This window comes from Pristiophorus japonicus, chromosome 3 (genome assembly GCF_044704955.1).
Source record: "Pristiophorus japonicus isolate sPriJap1 chromosome 3, sPriJap1.hap1, whole genome shotgun sequence".
NCBI lineage: Eukaryota > Metazoa > Chordata > Chondrichthyes > Pristiophoridae > Pristiophorus > Pristiophorus japonicus.
The window spans coordinates 119445351-119461653 of NC_091979.1; the positions used below are offsets into that span (position 1 = coordinate 119445351).

Here is a 16303-nt window from a genome sequence, read left to right on the forward strand (position 1 = left end):
CCTCCAAGTAACAGCATACTATGCCACGAGATAAATGTCAAATAAGAACTCACTTTAAATAGATCCAGATAATGTTTATCCGGTATTCGCAAAGCAATGGACCAGCGCCATGAATCCTTCGTTTCAGCACTAAGTTTTACAATGTGAATCTTTAGGCGTTGATAAATAATCAAGGGCAATTGCTACTGAAAAGCAAAACAGTCTTGCTAATGCTGAGCGGACTTCTGCAAGAAAATGGCTTTCTGGGTCACTAGAAAGGTGAACTTTACAAAAATTCAATTTTGTTTTTTAAAATCGTTGTATTTATACGTAGGAAAGCTCTTAGCAGACTGATGACAATAATAGCTTTCATTGAACCACTGAATCTATGAATAAATATAGGGTTCACTTCCCAAACACTTACTTTGCATTGACATTCTCTAGGTCAAAATCTGCTAGATCAAAAGTCGCAGCACTTGTGTGGGCAGTTAAAAAAAGAGGTGAATTTTAATCGGGTATGTTCATCAATAACTCTTTGGCATTGACCTGTCTGAACGAGTCGAGCAGTAAGGTGAAATGCAGGTCACAGCGTCTAACAAATATTAAAATGTGTAGCACCAATCAACTTCACAATGTGCGATAATTTGAACTGTAAAGAGATTTGGCTTTCGAATTATCGGATGATGTAACGATATCTGTTATTTTCTTTGCAAAAAGGCTTTTAAAAGCAGAATTCACTGCTGGTGCTTTCGTTGGCGCCATTGGTTGTCGAAAACAGTTTAGCTCTTTTCTTTCCTAATGCACTGGGGTAAACGAAAAAAAATCACAGGTAAATAAGATCAAACTTTTAGCGACGTTATGGATGTTTCAACAAGGTAAAATAATCAAAACATCAACTTACTGAGATATTAAATATGAGTTTGAACATTAGTGGAGGATTAGTTTGGTTGCTCTGCAATAAAACGTAGATAAACCGAAACCTTTGTCTGTTGTACTCGACAGAAACAGCAGAGAAATTATCAAGTGAAGATACCGTTTACTGTCAAAAAGTCCAGCTTCAGTGTTACATTGTTAATCAATGCATCTTAAAACATTTAAGTGTAATCTTTGTATTGTCGAACAAACTTACTCATTTTCGTTGGCGTACGTTTATAATTGTTCTCAGCCTGCCTCTCGTGTGTCATTTTTTTTAGATAAGGATAGAATTACTGTAAGCTTAGTTGAGCAGTTAGTTCGGCAAGATTCACACACTTAGCAAAGGTCCAGCGTGTGGCGGTCGCTTAAGTGAAAATAATAATGCAACTTTCCGATGTGTTTGTAAATGATTTCAGTCTGACCCCGTGCCCTTCAGCCTTTAACACACGACGCGGTGGCACTGCAGGGACAGTGGGGACAGCAAAGTAAGGAACATGCAATGCACTAGAGTTTAGAAACTACCTTAGATATGTTCCAGGCAAAGGAAATCCAGATTAGCTGGCAGATTAAATTATACATTTTCCCCCTGCATATGACGATCCATTTGACTGGTGATATAATGAGATTTTGAAGTATACTGCCGACAGAATTATTTGATCCAGTTCTTAGGAAATGGGAGAGATTAGAATAGAACAAACAATCGTTATTTTCCTGGGCTGCTCTCAATTTATGAAAGTAACAATAAGTGGGAAACGCTTTGGAATAAACCAATATTTGTGTTATCATGTATAAATTGTATTTGATTAGAGATAGGAATTGTTTAGGCCGGGTGATATGTGTTAGCAAATCCTGCGGTTTGTTAGTGGTGAGTTCAAATTATTAGCATCTGGAGCAATTATTGATTCACGCTGGGGCACTTAGGAATGTTAGCTGGAGCGGATCGGTACAAACTGTTTCCTATAAAATCTCTGTGAAATACGAAGGGTTCATAAACACAGTAACAAATAGTAACTTCTGCCTTGTAGAGATTGCACAAACAAGCTCTGCACGCTGATTCATGTTGCTCCCACTGCCGAACAATGCAAATATAAATGTTTGCTACCACCTACCAGATATAAAGAAATGACTTATATTATTATTCAATGGCTAAACAATTACATTATTTAGCAAACGCTTTGCCTGGATTTTATTTTCTTATTTATTAACATTACACGCCATTAACTCCTTGGGGCTAGCTTGGAACTGCAGCTTTTTAAACTACTTTTCCATTTTGTAATTAGTCGCCGAATTTGTTTGTAACCCGTCGTCTATATATACCCTGTAGAACCGAATTTGTGTGATGATTCGGTCACAGATTCGTTTCTAGGGGAGTATATGGTCGATGCCAACACTACGAAAATCAGCAATTTGCTCTTCGTGGCTTTTACTGCTTAGACTGATTTAGTTCTAAGTAATACTCAATGATTTGCTTAGGAATGGCCTGTTTTATTTTAATTTCAGTCTTCAATATTGAGTAGAAGACTTTTAAATCTCGCCGCTCAGAATTGAATGGCTTGTTTCAGCTATCCTTTGCAATCTAAATATGATGCTTAACGTGTTGATTTACTGATCAGTAGTCAGAAGGTAGTCGTTTCGAAACTTCTGGATTTAATCTCCGGAAATATAAGATTACTGAAACTTAAGTATTTCTTTCTGAATGCTGCCTGTTTCCATGGCGATGGCGATAAATTATCTACAAAGATTGGCTTACGGTTTTGTACCGCGTTTGACCAACTTACGATGCTTCTGAATTAATCGAACTAGATAGCGTCTTTGTTCAAAAATTACAAACCGAATTTTACATATTACAATAAAAGAGTTAGAAATGCGTTATTGCGTTAGTTCAAAGAAATTATAGGTGGTAAGATGTGAGAAGAGGAAAACGAATTGTGAAGAGATTGGAGCATGAAGGTTTCCTAAGGAGAGGCAAGGCCAACAGATATAAAACTTATATTCTACTCTTCCAAATTATTGAACTTTCAGAGTAAAGTATTTTATGACCTTACAATGTCCTTAAGCAACACGTGTAAAGTGCTCTATGTGACCCTGAATGCCTTGTTTTGACTTTATCGGGCGTAGACCATGTTTGCCTTGGAATAACTTTGTCCAAAAGACCTTCCTGCATATGTAATGGCTGTAATTATTTTCCTCAGCTCCGTTATTCCTTTTTTTGGCTAACGGGATGCTTCCTTTGTCACCCTGCGTACGTTGGATTGCCGGCCGTTTCTCCAAGTACCCTCGCTATTGTCAGACTGCTCTCGGGCGAAAACAACAACACAAACATACAAACACGCCGAATGCCTTCTCTGTTCTTGATTTATGTGAAAAGCGGCAAGGAATGGTCGAAAATTCTCTTTGGACAAAAGAGCAAATTACCTGAGCAATATTCGAGCGCTCAGTGAGTGATCTTTATTTTCTCCAAATGGAACCCGCTATTATATGTATTTTCCGGAAACTAATTCAAATATTTAGTGACTGCTGGAAAAAATTAAAGACGTTGCAGTTTTTATTTTATTTTTTAAATCAAGGTTTTTTGGACGAAGTTTGTATAAAATTGTCATTAGCTGTTTCCTTATCCGGGAATTGGGCCCGACCTCGCCATTGGCTCGTACAGTCACATGGGTGACTAACTTTATTCAGTTGACAGCAAGTAGGAGGGCTTTATGGAACGGGAAAAAAGACAACTCGAGAAAAATTAGTATTTTCCACCCTCAGAAATTAATGACCATGAGTTCGTATTTGATGAACTCTAAATATGTGGATCCCAAATTTCCTCCTTGCGAGGAATACTCGCAAAATAACTACATACCTGACCACTGCTCAGAGTATTACAGCCAGTCGCAGGACTCTGATTTTCAGCACCAAGGAATCTATCCACGGTCAAACTACAGCAGCCAGTCGTACAGCTGCAGCAACGCTCGGGGCTCTCCAGTGCAGCAGAGGGGTCATGTGCAGGCACAGCCCGCTCCTCAGAACCACCTCACAGGGCAGGGGGAGCCCGTTGCACCGCTCCAAGTGTCCATAGCTCGGCCTTGCAGCCAGCAGCAAAATAATGCAAAGAACCAAAACGGCACAGCAACCAAACAACCAGCAGTGGTTTATCCTTGGATGAAGAAAATCCACGTTAACACGGGTAAGGTCCACTTTTTGGTCCCCCCCCCCCCCCCCCCCCCCGCTGCATCGCCACCCCTGGCAAATATTTGTGACCCATGGTATCGGTCTACCGTAAATAACTCCTTCAAAGGAGGATTTATGAGCGGATTTTAAAAAGACCGGCAATTACACCCATCATAAATTTTTATTGCTGAGGAAATAGGCCGCTGGCCATGTGGCTGACTCCATGTGAAAACTCGAGCCTGAGAGTAACAGGGACATGTTATATCTCCGATTCGGAAAGAACTTTAAAGTGGTCCGTAGTAATAATATATATTTGAACTTCTTACCAGGGGTACTGTTACAGTGCAGTGTGCGTACAGACGTTGCTTTTAGGACTGCATGGTGGAAGCGGCTGACAAACTTTAGGTTCAGATTTGAATGGTTTTTGAATTGTTTTGTTTTACAGTGAATCCTAATTACACTGGAGGGGAACCAAAACGTTCACGAACTGCCTATACAAGGCAGCAGGTTTTAGAACTGGAAAAGGAATTCCATTTTAACAGGTATCTGACAAGACGACGTCGTATTGAAATAGCCCACACTTTATGTCTTTCCGAACGCCAGATCAAAATTTGGTTTCAGAACAGAAGAATGAAGTGGAAAAAAGATCACAAACTGCCTAACACTAAGACCAGATCGTCTAGTTCTTCTGCTTCCAATCAACAGTCACAAACTGTTTCCAAGGACCAACAAACAGACCTCACAAGTTTATAGAAGGACATCTTATAAGTGGCTCCTTAAGTGTATATAATGAGACATTTCCAGGCAGAAATTGCATGTACCGATAACATGGCTTGTAGGTGCTTTCCTGCTGATTTTTATGGCATTGAAGGGACCTTATCTTATGCCGTCACCTTGTTCTTAAATGTAGGAAATGAAACAAAAAAGAGTGAGTCACTTTAGCTGCAGCTGAAACGATTGCAAATCTAGTCAGTGGCTATTCGTACCATACAGCACACCTTAATAACCTTAACAAGTGCAAGGCACTAAGTCGTGAAGACATGGTGAGGTGTACACTCCAGGTACATGTGTAGTCTGCTAGCATGAAAATGAAAGGCTGCGACGCGTGTTCATGGTCTTTTTATTTTATAATGAAGGCTCAGTGATTTGTTGTGGGGATTTCTTATTTCCACAACTATTTTTGCTTGTAATGTGTATTTTTGCGATTCCATCTCTTTGTGTATATTGTGTTGATATTCGAGATTTATAGTGATCAGGAATTAGACAGTGTTCTGTGGTTTCTTTATTTAAAATGAGAAAATGTTATTTGTAATTGTGCTGCTGGATGGATTATTGTTACAAGTCTACAATGCAAGATTGCATACATTTTTATGTTCAAGAACGATACCAAAATTCGTGCGCACTACTAAAGTTCAAAAATAAATTTAGTAGTAACAAGCTGAATAGCGTGAGTAGTTTTCCTTTTTGGTATCTGTGTATATATTCCTATATATAACCACAGCTCATGTTGCGATGCTCTCGTGAACAAATGCCATGAAAAGATACCCTTCATATCCTCATTTTCTGTGAATGCAAATTAACTAAAATGCAGTGATTTGCTATTCAATAACAAATATCCGAAGATAGCAGCTAACATTGTCTAAAGCAAAATTTCTGAAAGAGAAATGTCCTTAGTGGAATATTGCAAACGTACTTTATGTTCAGGTCGCTTGTTAAACTCTGTTTCTCGGTTTGTTGGTTGATAAATGAGTAAGCTGGTTACACCAATCTGTGAACGTTTAGTATTACAAGTGGGAATGTGTTTCCTTTCGATTTTTTCCAGAACGGATGAGCGAACAACAATACGACAAGGTACCCAGTTTAGAAACAGAAAACGGTCTACACGGTGTATATTTTGTTTTGTGAAGAGCTCTTTTCGTTTTTCCAACCTATTAATCTGTAAAGACACACTGGTGCTTGATTTAGAGGGGCAAGGACAAAAGCCGAGAATCTCTTCAATTCGGTAATTTACACCTAAACACAATTTGCTGAAGAATCTTGTTTCTGGCAGTTTTAAGAAGCTAATGTTATGTTACAACCAGACAAAACGAGTCAGAACTTCCTGAAATACAAGATTCTATGTGCTGTGCCAACATTCTCACGATATCAATCAGTGGCACATTGGTATGTAATGGAGATTTCGCACTCAGTTCCTTTATGCAAAGCTTTAAAACAGTCATTCATTGCAGGATATCCAGATGTTTTCAACGGAATAAAGTCCCCGTTGTGTTACAAAGGAAGAACTCAATAGATATTACAACATACTTACTTACTGTTTCCATGATACTGTTACTCCCATAAACTAAATATATAATTATATTTTTAATTCTCACAAAGCCCTTCTGGGTACATTTAATGTAAGTGTTTTGCGGAAATGTCCAATCTTTGGAAGTACAGCCTCCTCACTCACAATGAAGCGCTTTCCCCTAATTTATGATAGACATGAAAGCAAACATGGGGAACGATGTTGTATTTAGTTGTGCGATTTCAGTTGAAGGTTATCGGCCCACGCACAAACCACGAACAACATAGGTGTGTTAAATTTAGGCCGGTTTATTTCTTTTACCTGCAAAATTAGAGTTTCTAAAAGACGACGAGTATCCACAATATTGCCTCAAAATAATTAAAGCTTTTGGTAGAAAATGAATGCAAAGGGGAAAGTCCGGTGGGGGTACGTGTTAATATTCTATCTAATGCACTAAAAGAAGACCGAGCCAAACCAACACTCAGGAAATCATTATTCGCAATCACACAGCAATTTAGATGGCAATGCCAAAATTCCGTCAAGATACAAGACGTTAAGAAAATTTATTTCCTAGGAATTTCGATGTTCAACCCGTTTTTGTAGCATTCAGTAACAAAAGAAAGTTGGCGGTGCAGCTCTTTTTCCTGTCCCTTCCCTGCCCTGCAAGCTTGCAGCTGGCTTAGCTGGACATGGTATGTTTGAAAAGGCGAATTCCACGATTCTTTGTTCTTTATAGGGTAAGCCGTGTAGTTCTCAGACTTGCACATGACATTACTATAATATATCCACGTCTTGATATTATAAATGACTGATATTCTCTATACCATTTAAATCATTGTCTCCAGTACAAAACGCTAAGGTTCACGCGTAGCAAAGATGTCCTTTTCTGACGCCTTCATGTTGAGAAGCTGAAAAGGTATTTTACTGAAGTTCGGCTAAACTGTAGAAACAGGTTCACCAAGAGGACAAATTTTCTATTCGATTAGCTGTATTTCAGCCTGGAGGACTGACCTCTAAACCCTTGACCTTTTGGACTCAATCCTACCCTTCGCCTATTCTATGTGTTTTAACACAGACACCATCTAGTTAAAGCCAGTTGAAATAGGTTCTCACGTATGAACTACTCCAATTTCTGCATGTGGTAACTTCTGCATCCATTTGCAAGAGATGCGGATTTTAGTAAAATGCGTGGCGCCACCAAGCTCCATTTTTCTCCGGTCCACGCACTTTTACAGAAATGACATTTCAGCCGTTGCCTACACTTTATCTCTGATGACAGAACATACAAGTTGTTGATTTACTCGGCTTCAAACTTTGCTCATTTTCAACGCAATGTGGTCCCGCTTCCCTTTCTTTGCTGCTTGAATAAAGAAAGCGTTCAGAAACACTCCCAGGCATTCATCTCCCAACATTTGCATTAAGATCCCCACTAAATTTTTTCTGCACAAATTGGTCATAAAATGCAGTTTTGCCACATTTATTTATATGCTTAAAATACTCGAAGTTATGTTACAACGGTTGACGTTTGTATCGAATAATGATACATGTTGTTTATCAATCCAGAATTGAAATATATTCATGTGACCTAAATTCTATAGTAAAATACATAACAGTAAAACAAAACAATGAATATTCCAAAATAAAAGATTTCGATTTTGCAGTTGTAAATAATTCTATTCTTAAGCACCGTTGCATCCATATTATGGATAAAGTCCGCATAATTTCGTCATTATTCATTTTTTAATTAAAGAAAACACATTTCGACACCGAGTGGACACAACATCCTATTGTTTAGGTGTTTCAGTCTGGCCCGTGTTAATGCTAAGCTATAACTCACAACCACCCCAACCCCCACCCGCCGCCCCCCAAAAAAACCTGCATCGGCTTCGATGAAAGTTGAGTACCATGGAGCCCCATTTTTGTTTTCTGACTACTCAGAAAAAGTGAAACTAAACGAACTTTTAAAATATTTTCGTAAAGCAGTCTCGTCACTGAAACTGAGACCCAATGTATGCAAACAGCCAGAATACGTAATAATTAATCAGCGGCATGTGTTGTATTTCCAATATACAATCTAAATTGCGTGAGCATATATATGTTAAAAGAGGCAGCAAGCAGTATCTGACTTTGACTTTTGTGAAACACCTATCTCCTTGAAAAGCAGCCTACTTTTAACCGCAGTTACCACCAAGGTCAATTGATAACGTCTCACATTCATTTAGCCATGTAATTTATCAATATTTAACCTATCCAGCCATACGTATTAGTGTAGGCACTGGTTACAATTTATAATTCAAATGTTTTAAATTTAGAAGCTTAATTATTTTCAGGTTCCTTCACTATATCATTTGTCATATAAATATCGAGCACACAAACATGAGAAGTATAGAACATAAAAGTCAACAACATCATGATTTCTGAACTGTTATATCATTCAAAATTCATAACGTCACATATGATATCAATCACAATCAATCAACTTGCATATTTATATCTATGGCCGCACAGCACAGCTCCCACAACCAGATATAACCCTATATCAAGCAATGTGCTGTTTGCATGCATATAAGTATTTTTCTATCAACCCATGTTTTTGTATGTATGCAAATATGTACATATGTGTGTATGCATGTGTATACATATGGATGTGCTCGTATATATGTATACATATATTATGTATGAGTGCTCATACGTGGGTATGCATGGGATAATGTATGTGTACTTACTGTACACGCATGTAATTATGTCCATGCGCATCCAAGGGGTTAATATATGCATAAAATGTCCCACCTTTAATTATTTGACTTTTAAAAATATGAAACAATCTTAATATTTAGTTTAATTGAAAGGATATTAATAAACTTAAACGAGTAATGTTCACTGTCTTTTTATTGTTGTATATACACCGCCCTTATACTTCTCTTCTAGTCTGGAAAGAGAAACAGCTGAAAGGAAAGCAAAGAGTCAATACGACCATGCCATAGGCTGGTCATTCAAAGTGGGACAAAGCTGATGCAGCCCTACGCTTCTAAACAGCCATATTTGTTAGTCTTTCCCCTTTAGAATTTTAAAACATATTTACCAACCTAATATTTCTCAAATGATAAAGACTTTTACATTTTATGATTATGTCCAGAAGAGGTGGTAAGATTCTATGTGTCCTTTTATATTTGATTCGGCCACGTGATTTACTAAATAATTAATGCAGTACGTCCCGAAAGAAACACGGCGTCGTCATTAATCGGCCAAGCAAAGGACTCTATCACACTTGAAAAGTGAACAGATCCCAAGAATATTATATACAAATGGTCCGCTATCACACTTTGCTGTTGTAGTTCGTTGCCAGAAACTGAAAAATGGAAGCTTGGTAGGTAAATAATTTTAGTTTTGTTTCTGGTAAGATAGCAAATGAATGTAACTGTCATATATATTTGATGAATAGCGCCCTTTGCTTCTTACTATGTGCTACCAGACGACAGTCATAAGTTGCAGTAGGCAGATATACTGACCTTCTATTCGGATTAGCTTTAACATTTTGGAGCAACTATGATAAACTTCAGGTGCAAAAATGTGTACCGGCTGCATTTTGGAGGTGGGGGGTAAACGTTAGTAAGACTGCGATGGGATTATTATTAAGGCGTAGTTGTGTGTCATGAAATGGCGTAGATTTTACGGTTTAGTTGTGCTTTATTGCAAACAATGCCGGCTGTCATGGCATCTGCTGCCTATTTGTACACAGCGAAATAGAGGCCTGAGCTTATGTTGAATACCACGAGTCATATATTTTGTTTTCTTTGAGACGTATTGGAAAGTCTGTAAATGAGATTCAACCAGAACAATTGCATGTACTTACGTCTACAGAAAACATATTCATGGGTGTTTGGTGCTTTATATTTTAGTCGATGTTTTGCTTTAAAAGATGAAACAAATGACTCCTTTGAACCTACGGAGTATTTTGTTTTACAGTAAATGAGTATTTATTTCCTACAGTTGTCGGGAAACTGAGTATCCACAACACTAGAAGTGTGTGTTAGACTCATTTAAAGAATACATGCTGGATACTGATACCCAGAATAAGAGCAAGCTGTATTTTCACTCTTGGTACATTTTATAAGGTAATAAACTGACACAATTCTGATTTGCTAAATCTATGTTAGTACGACAATACTAGGGAACCGAATATATGCCTCACATATATATTGTAGATAATACAATGCAGTAAAGGGCAAACATGATCTGGCTTTTTAATTATTGACCTTTTTACAGTGACGTGCAAAAGTTTTATTTTTAGGGTAAAAATGAAAAGCAAATGGGCAGTAAATATTTTTATTTGGAACACTGAACAGGAATGTAAAACCTTACTGTAAAGAAAAGGGAGAGGAACCTGCATTTTAGGAGCATCATAATTGAAGTAGCAAAGAGCATAATAGCATTATAAACCAATAAATATTCTTCAATAACTGTAAATTACAGTGTAGAGTTTTAGTGGCATAAGATGACAGCTCTGTTCCTAAACCTCTCTCTAAAGGTGTAATTAAACTGTATAAATTACTGTGGTAAATACAGATGTCTTTGAAAAAGGATTTTATTAAGTTGGTTGGAGATATTTTACAATATGAACCTCGGCATTTATTGCTTCCGTTGCTTTTCTCACAGAACACTTCTGGAAATTGAATATGTGCTGTCGTCACGTGTGTAAAGTCGACGTTCGTTTCCTTTTTTAATAAATTATGCATTAAAACAATAACCTATTAATTCAGTTATTCGCCGATGACAAATGCAGCGCTGTTTTACTGATGACAAAGCTGCGGTTGTGGCGCCAAGTTACTATTTTTCCCACTCTCACTTCAACTCAGTATCATCTACCGTTAAATTCTAATCCAGCAAAGAACCAGGCAGACAAGAATCAATGAAAACGCTTTAATTACAACTTTTTCATTAAATCGAAATAAAGTATTATGGTGTGGGGGGTCAACAATTTCCAACCCTGTTATAAATCACAACTTGTAATTCCTGAAAGGGTGCAAGGCTGCCGAGGCCAGGCGAAGATTGTAAATCTCTCCCTTTTATTGCTGTATGAACATATGCTGCGGTCGAAGACGTCTTCGGATCCCCATTTGATTATATTCCCCGTAAAGCCGATTTCCCACAGAGGCAAGCATTAGCACTTAGTTGCTTCATCTTAGTCTCCTCATAAAATTATCAGCGAATGCATGACTTGCCGTAATAAAATGGTGTATTTACACGTTTGGGATCGAACAATATAACAGGAACTACTTCTAAGTCACAAACATGGGTACATTAAACGATACAAAATATTTATTTTCTTTACAAAATCCCATAACAATCTTTATTTTATGTACAATCGTCAAAAGACAGAGATTCGAACTTACTCAACATAGTTTTTGAGCGAACGTAATGCTTTAGCTAAACAGTGAGATGTAACTGTTTTATTTTCTTTTAAATAATTTATAATGCAGTAATTGCAAAGCAATATTTCTATAACGACCATACAGAGCCACAGAGGGTAAAGTAATTTAGATAAATGTTGCGTTAAGCCAGCGCTAGGTGCAATAAGGTCATGCATTACTGTCAATAGAAATGTTTTTTATTGCTATTAAATTACAGACAAATGTTTCAGTTATTAAAAACAGTTTGAAGTAGCATTTAACAGAAATATTAAGCAATTCGATAGAATGTAACTGAAAATTAATTTTCCTTAACTAAAAACATTACAGTTCAACAAAGCAATTGCGGAAAAACAAACTAAGAACGGAGACAGAATGAAGCAATATCCAACGCCCGCTTTTGTGATCAATTTCTATAACTAGAAGTTGCCACTGGTGCCTGTGATTTAAATTGCTTCTCCTGAAAGAGAAAGGGAAAATTCCACATTAATTCCAAGCACACAGACATCCATTTCACTACATAAAACTAGAGTTACCAACGATGATTAATTTGCCATCCCAGAAAAGAGGGAAGATTGAGTTTCACAGAAATCTTATCTGTTGCAGAATTTTATATGTTTAACGGCGACTCTCAACTGGTTCAAATCCTAATCAGGATAAAGAAAAAGTTCAATTCATTCGCCGGATGTTAATATGATAACTCCACAATATTTAACCTAAATATATGCTTGTTGTAGTTTCAGTGCAGAATTCGTCGTTTTATTCGAAGCTTTTGTGTTGGTTTTGAGGTAAATCGATATATATGGTTTGGAAATTACTACAATATTTTAAACCGAATTAATTAACCGAAGTATTTTATATAAACACGTCGCCTTGGTTATATATATCTACAAATCCGATTCTACAAAATTAATACTTCTTTCGTTTTACTAAATAAATGAATGCAATAATTAACTCAACACACCGCGACGAATGACGATATACAATATACAACCCGAGAAGCTGTGAAATAGCAATAAAATACAAATCTATTGTTCAAATTAGTAAACGTGGTACTGTTCCGAAAGACGGTACCAGTGAAGTCTAACCTCACAATGCTTTTTCAAGTACAGCATAGAATATTTAATTTTCACTCAGCTCCCCATTAGTGTTAATGTAAGAAGTGACTCAAAGCCCCAAACAATCCATATTAAAGAGATGTTAGTGAGGTAGCGCTGGCTCAACTTACTGGCTCAATCAGAACAATCTGGTAACACAGATCACGTGAACAAATATGCCTGTATCTTAAGGCAGCGCCTATATTTTCTGATTATAAAAGGTATCCGTTGCAGTATAAAATTCATAAATTGCAACTTTTTAAAGGAATACCTACCGGTTTATAAATACCACTTCCTCGTTGGATGTTCGATTATAAAGTCTCAATTTAGATTTAAAGCTAAAGCATCTCTGTCCGCCGTTTTTATTGGTAGTTGTCCCTGAGACTGAAGCCATTTCTATCGGGAATACCGTCTGCATTTCGTATCGAAATGTCTGTAAAACCGCAAGATCTGGTTTAAGACAGCATTGTCTGCAGACAAACGGCAGAGGATATTATTCGCAGCTGCAGGCTAAGAGATTGAGTTTGAGAAACACAGATTTATGATAAATTGACACACAGGTAAGCAATCGTATGATAAAATGCAACCTTTAGCAGTAGGTTTGCATAATGCCTTCAGCAAGAGGGCATATTATTCATGCCAAATTGTATGGAATTCTGATACAAACTAGTGTATTGTTTCCATTTCAGCAGCAGATCAGAAAAATGATTTTGTAGCAAAGAATGGCGATTTATAAAGAACATTTTGCTGTTTCACGAAAGTGCGCAATTTGAGAAAGGTTAGATCGGACAAACCAGAGCAGTCCCAGATTTGTCTTGTGGCTGTATTTGAGCTGATTCTGCAGTTTTATGTAAAAGGAAAACGAAATAAAAAGGCATAGAAACCCAGGGAACTTTTCAAACTGTCACTAGCAAACTTAGATCGTAAATCACATTAATTTGTTGTCTCTAGCTTATCGTCAGGCTGCAGTCTTCCTTGATTTATGCGCTTCAGAAATATATTGCGGGCTAAAGTTATTGCAGCAGCCTGTATAAATTATTTCTCAATTAATGTTATTGTCGTTCAAAGGAAACAATATGTGAATTTGTAGGAACTCAGTATATCCGTATTTTTAAATATCTTAAATATAAAATATCGAATATTATTTTAACTCATAATAATCGTGTCAGAAGATAGTCTCTATAATAGATTAAATGCAATATTCTTGTAATAATGCAGTTCACTATTAACCAATTTGTGTAGATGCTAAGAAACAAAATCATCCTGTTTTAATCCTATTTCCTGGTGTCTAGGCGACGAATCCAGTGGAATTTAAGTGTTAAATGTTAACTTAGTTATTTCTGTTCCAGTTCCAGAAACGCATTCACTTACTTTTATTAATTACTACCCCGAATGCAACTGTATTATTTCCAATTTTAAAACACAAAACGCCTTATAATTCGCATATTTAGACATAATATCTTAATGTCATTACAGTATATAAGATGTTGGTCTGACTTTTATAAAAAAATAGGATCGAGAGTGTGATTGAAGTTACTTTTTTAAAATTCAATTTTTAAAGCCAATAGAACTATGTACTATTCGTTGTAATTTTATTGCTAATAATGGAGGAAGTTTCCTTTTTTTCTTAATGGAAATTTGTACACGTAAGTTGTCCAAATCCATGTGTGTGTGTATGTGGATTTGGACATTTTCTCAGAATGTCCACAGGTATAAAAGTTGTTTCGCAGCGTGCATATGTGCTTTGCTCGGTCAAAACTTTTGAGTCGAACATTTTTCATTGCTGCATGCCTCGAAGCTGCTGGGCTGCCATGTTAGTCAGCTGAATCCAATTACTGTGAGTAGCATTTCATTTTGCTCGATGGGGCCACTCACTTATAACTTCACCTAAAATTTCAATAAACCTCTCCACAGCTCACGTCATGGTAACTAGCAACATTCGCTTGATAGTGTGGCTTTAAAACTTTTCATCTCTGAATAAAGTCAAAACTTTTAAGGCACTACGTACAGTAAGCGCCTTGGACTTATAGACAGACTGTGCTCCATTATGTTCTGGTAGACAGTAAAAGTAATAAACACGTAATCCTTCCCAAGTTTTTCTGCCAACTCAGTTTAGCAATTTAGGAAAGTGACAAATAAAGTTTTCAAAACTTTTCGACGTATTCATTCTGCTAAGACTATTTACATGGTTAGTCTGCTTATACGTGTTTAGGGTTGTAATATGTGAGCTCCCTTACACTGCTGCGAAATTAATAAGCAAGATGTTTAAAAACTTACCGTCCAGATCATAGCTGAGCACACTTAAGTTATCAATAACAGCTTGAAAGAAACCAAGTGTCTAAAGCTTGTCGAATGTACTCGCTTTCCTTGGAAAGAAGTGACTTTGCCCTGCAAATACTTTACTTACTTCCAGTGATTACAGAGAAATAAAGCTTTGAAATTGACGTATGGCCACGTGAATACATTACACACATTATGGTGGGAGGCATTGGACCGAGGACCTGATGCCTTGCCGACTGTGATTTGAATCCTCTTCTAACTTCAAATTATATCGACACAAGTTGGTGAGACTAGTTTGTAAAGTGCTGCGCCTTAGTGGGATTAAAGAGGGATAGAAAAGCCATGGTGAAGTTATGTGATGGGCTGTATTGTGAGGTAGTGGAGGCGCTTCCGTTGGTTGTTCATTAAGTGGTGAGTTATTGCTGTACAAGCCAAAGGTCATTTCAAAGGCTTATGACTCTTACATATTGTCAGCTAATGACCGCGACTTCTTTGTGCATTTGATCTGCCACTGTTGCTGTTTTTCTTAAATGTATTTTCAAATTTAAACATGTGTTTGAATTGTTAAAGAAAAATTACTCAAATACAGTTTATGCACGACTTCAGCTTGCCTTCGCGTTCCATCTGCCTCTTCCACATTGATTTGGAGTTTGGAGCCTGTTTTGGAGGCTCCAGCGATGCTGCATTATTACATTTTAGTTACTTTTTGTATAACCAAGCTGTTTATTGCAGGTATTATGATGATGCCTAATCGATATAAAATAATACGTGATGTTTGGTATCCCAATGACAAAGCATAACCGCCTGTTAATATTATGCATTATTCATGAGTTTTATACATGGCGCCAGGTTCTTTCTTGCAAACCTCCATATTTGTATTGTTATGTTGGCTTGTTTTAAAATGTTCGACAACAGTAGTAGTTTTTCCTTAAACGCATATATTTAAACATCAACGATAAAATAAATAAATCTTTGTTTTTATAAAGACGAATGTTGATACTGTCAGTTTACGGAAAGTAGTTTGGATCAGGTTCGAGGAAACCAAAAGCCTGCATGATATAAAATTGTGATTCTTATTTAATGCTCCGTTCAGGCCCAGCTTCCATTAAAAGGCCACCACAGAACGATGCATTTTCCTACCAAGTGCAGTAGGCCCCAAAATATCATGCTCATTGGGTAATAAG

The 16303-nt window shown here is 37.0% G+C and overlaps 2 protein-coding genes across 5 annotated transcripts in view; both read left to right on the forward strand.

Annotated features, from left to right (window-relative positions):
• Positions 1-16303, forward strand: part of hoxd3a (homeobox D3a) — a 38061-nt gene that overhangs the window by 12094 nt on the left and 9664 nt on the right. The window contains exon 1 of one of the 4 annotated variants that reach the window (XM_070875758.1): positions 4575-4592. The exons of the other annotated variants lie outside the window; for them this stretch is intronic. The gene's annotated coding sequence lies outside the window, so the exon portion shown is untranslated. Of the gene's footprint in view, positions 1-4574; positions 4593-16303 lie in introns of those variants that run through there. 4 annotated transcript variants of the gene reach the window in all.
• hoxd4a (homeobox D4a) lies at positions 3640-5294 on the forward strand. The gene is made up of 2 exons (XM_070875761.1): positions 3640-4066; positions 4496-5294. Exons 1-2 carry the CDS (start codon positions 3655-3657, stop codon positions 4801-4803), a joined length of 720 nt encoding a protein of 239 aa, XP_070731862.1. The 5' UTR covers positions 3640-3654; the 3' UTR covers positions 4804-5294.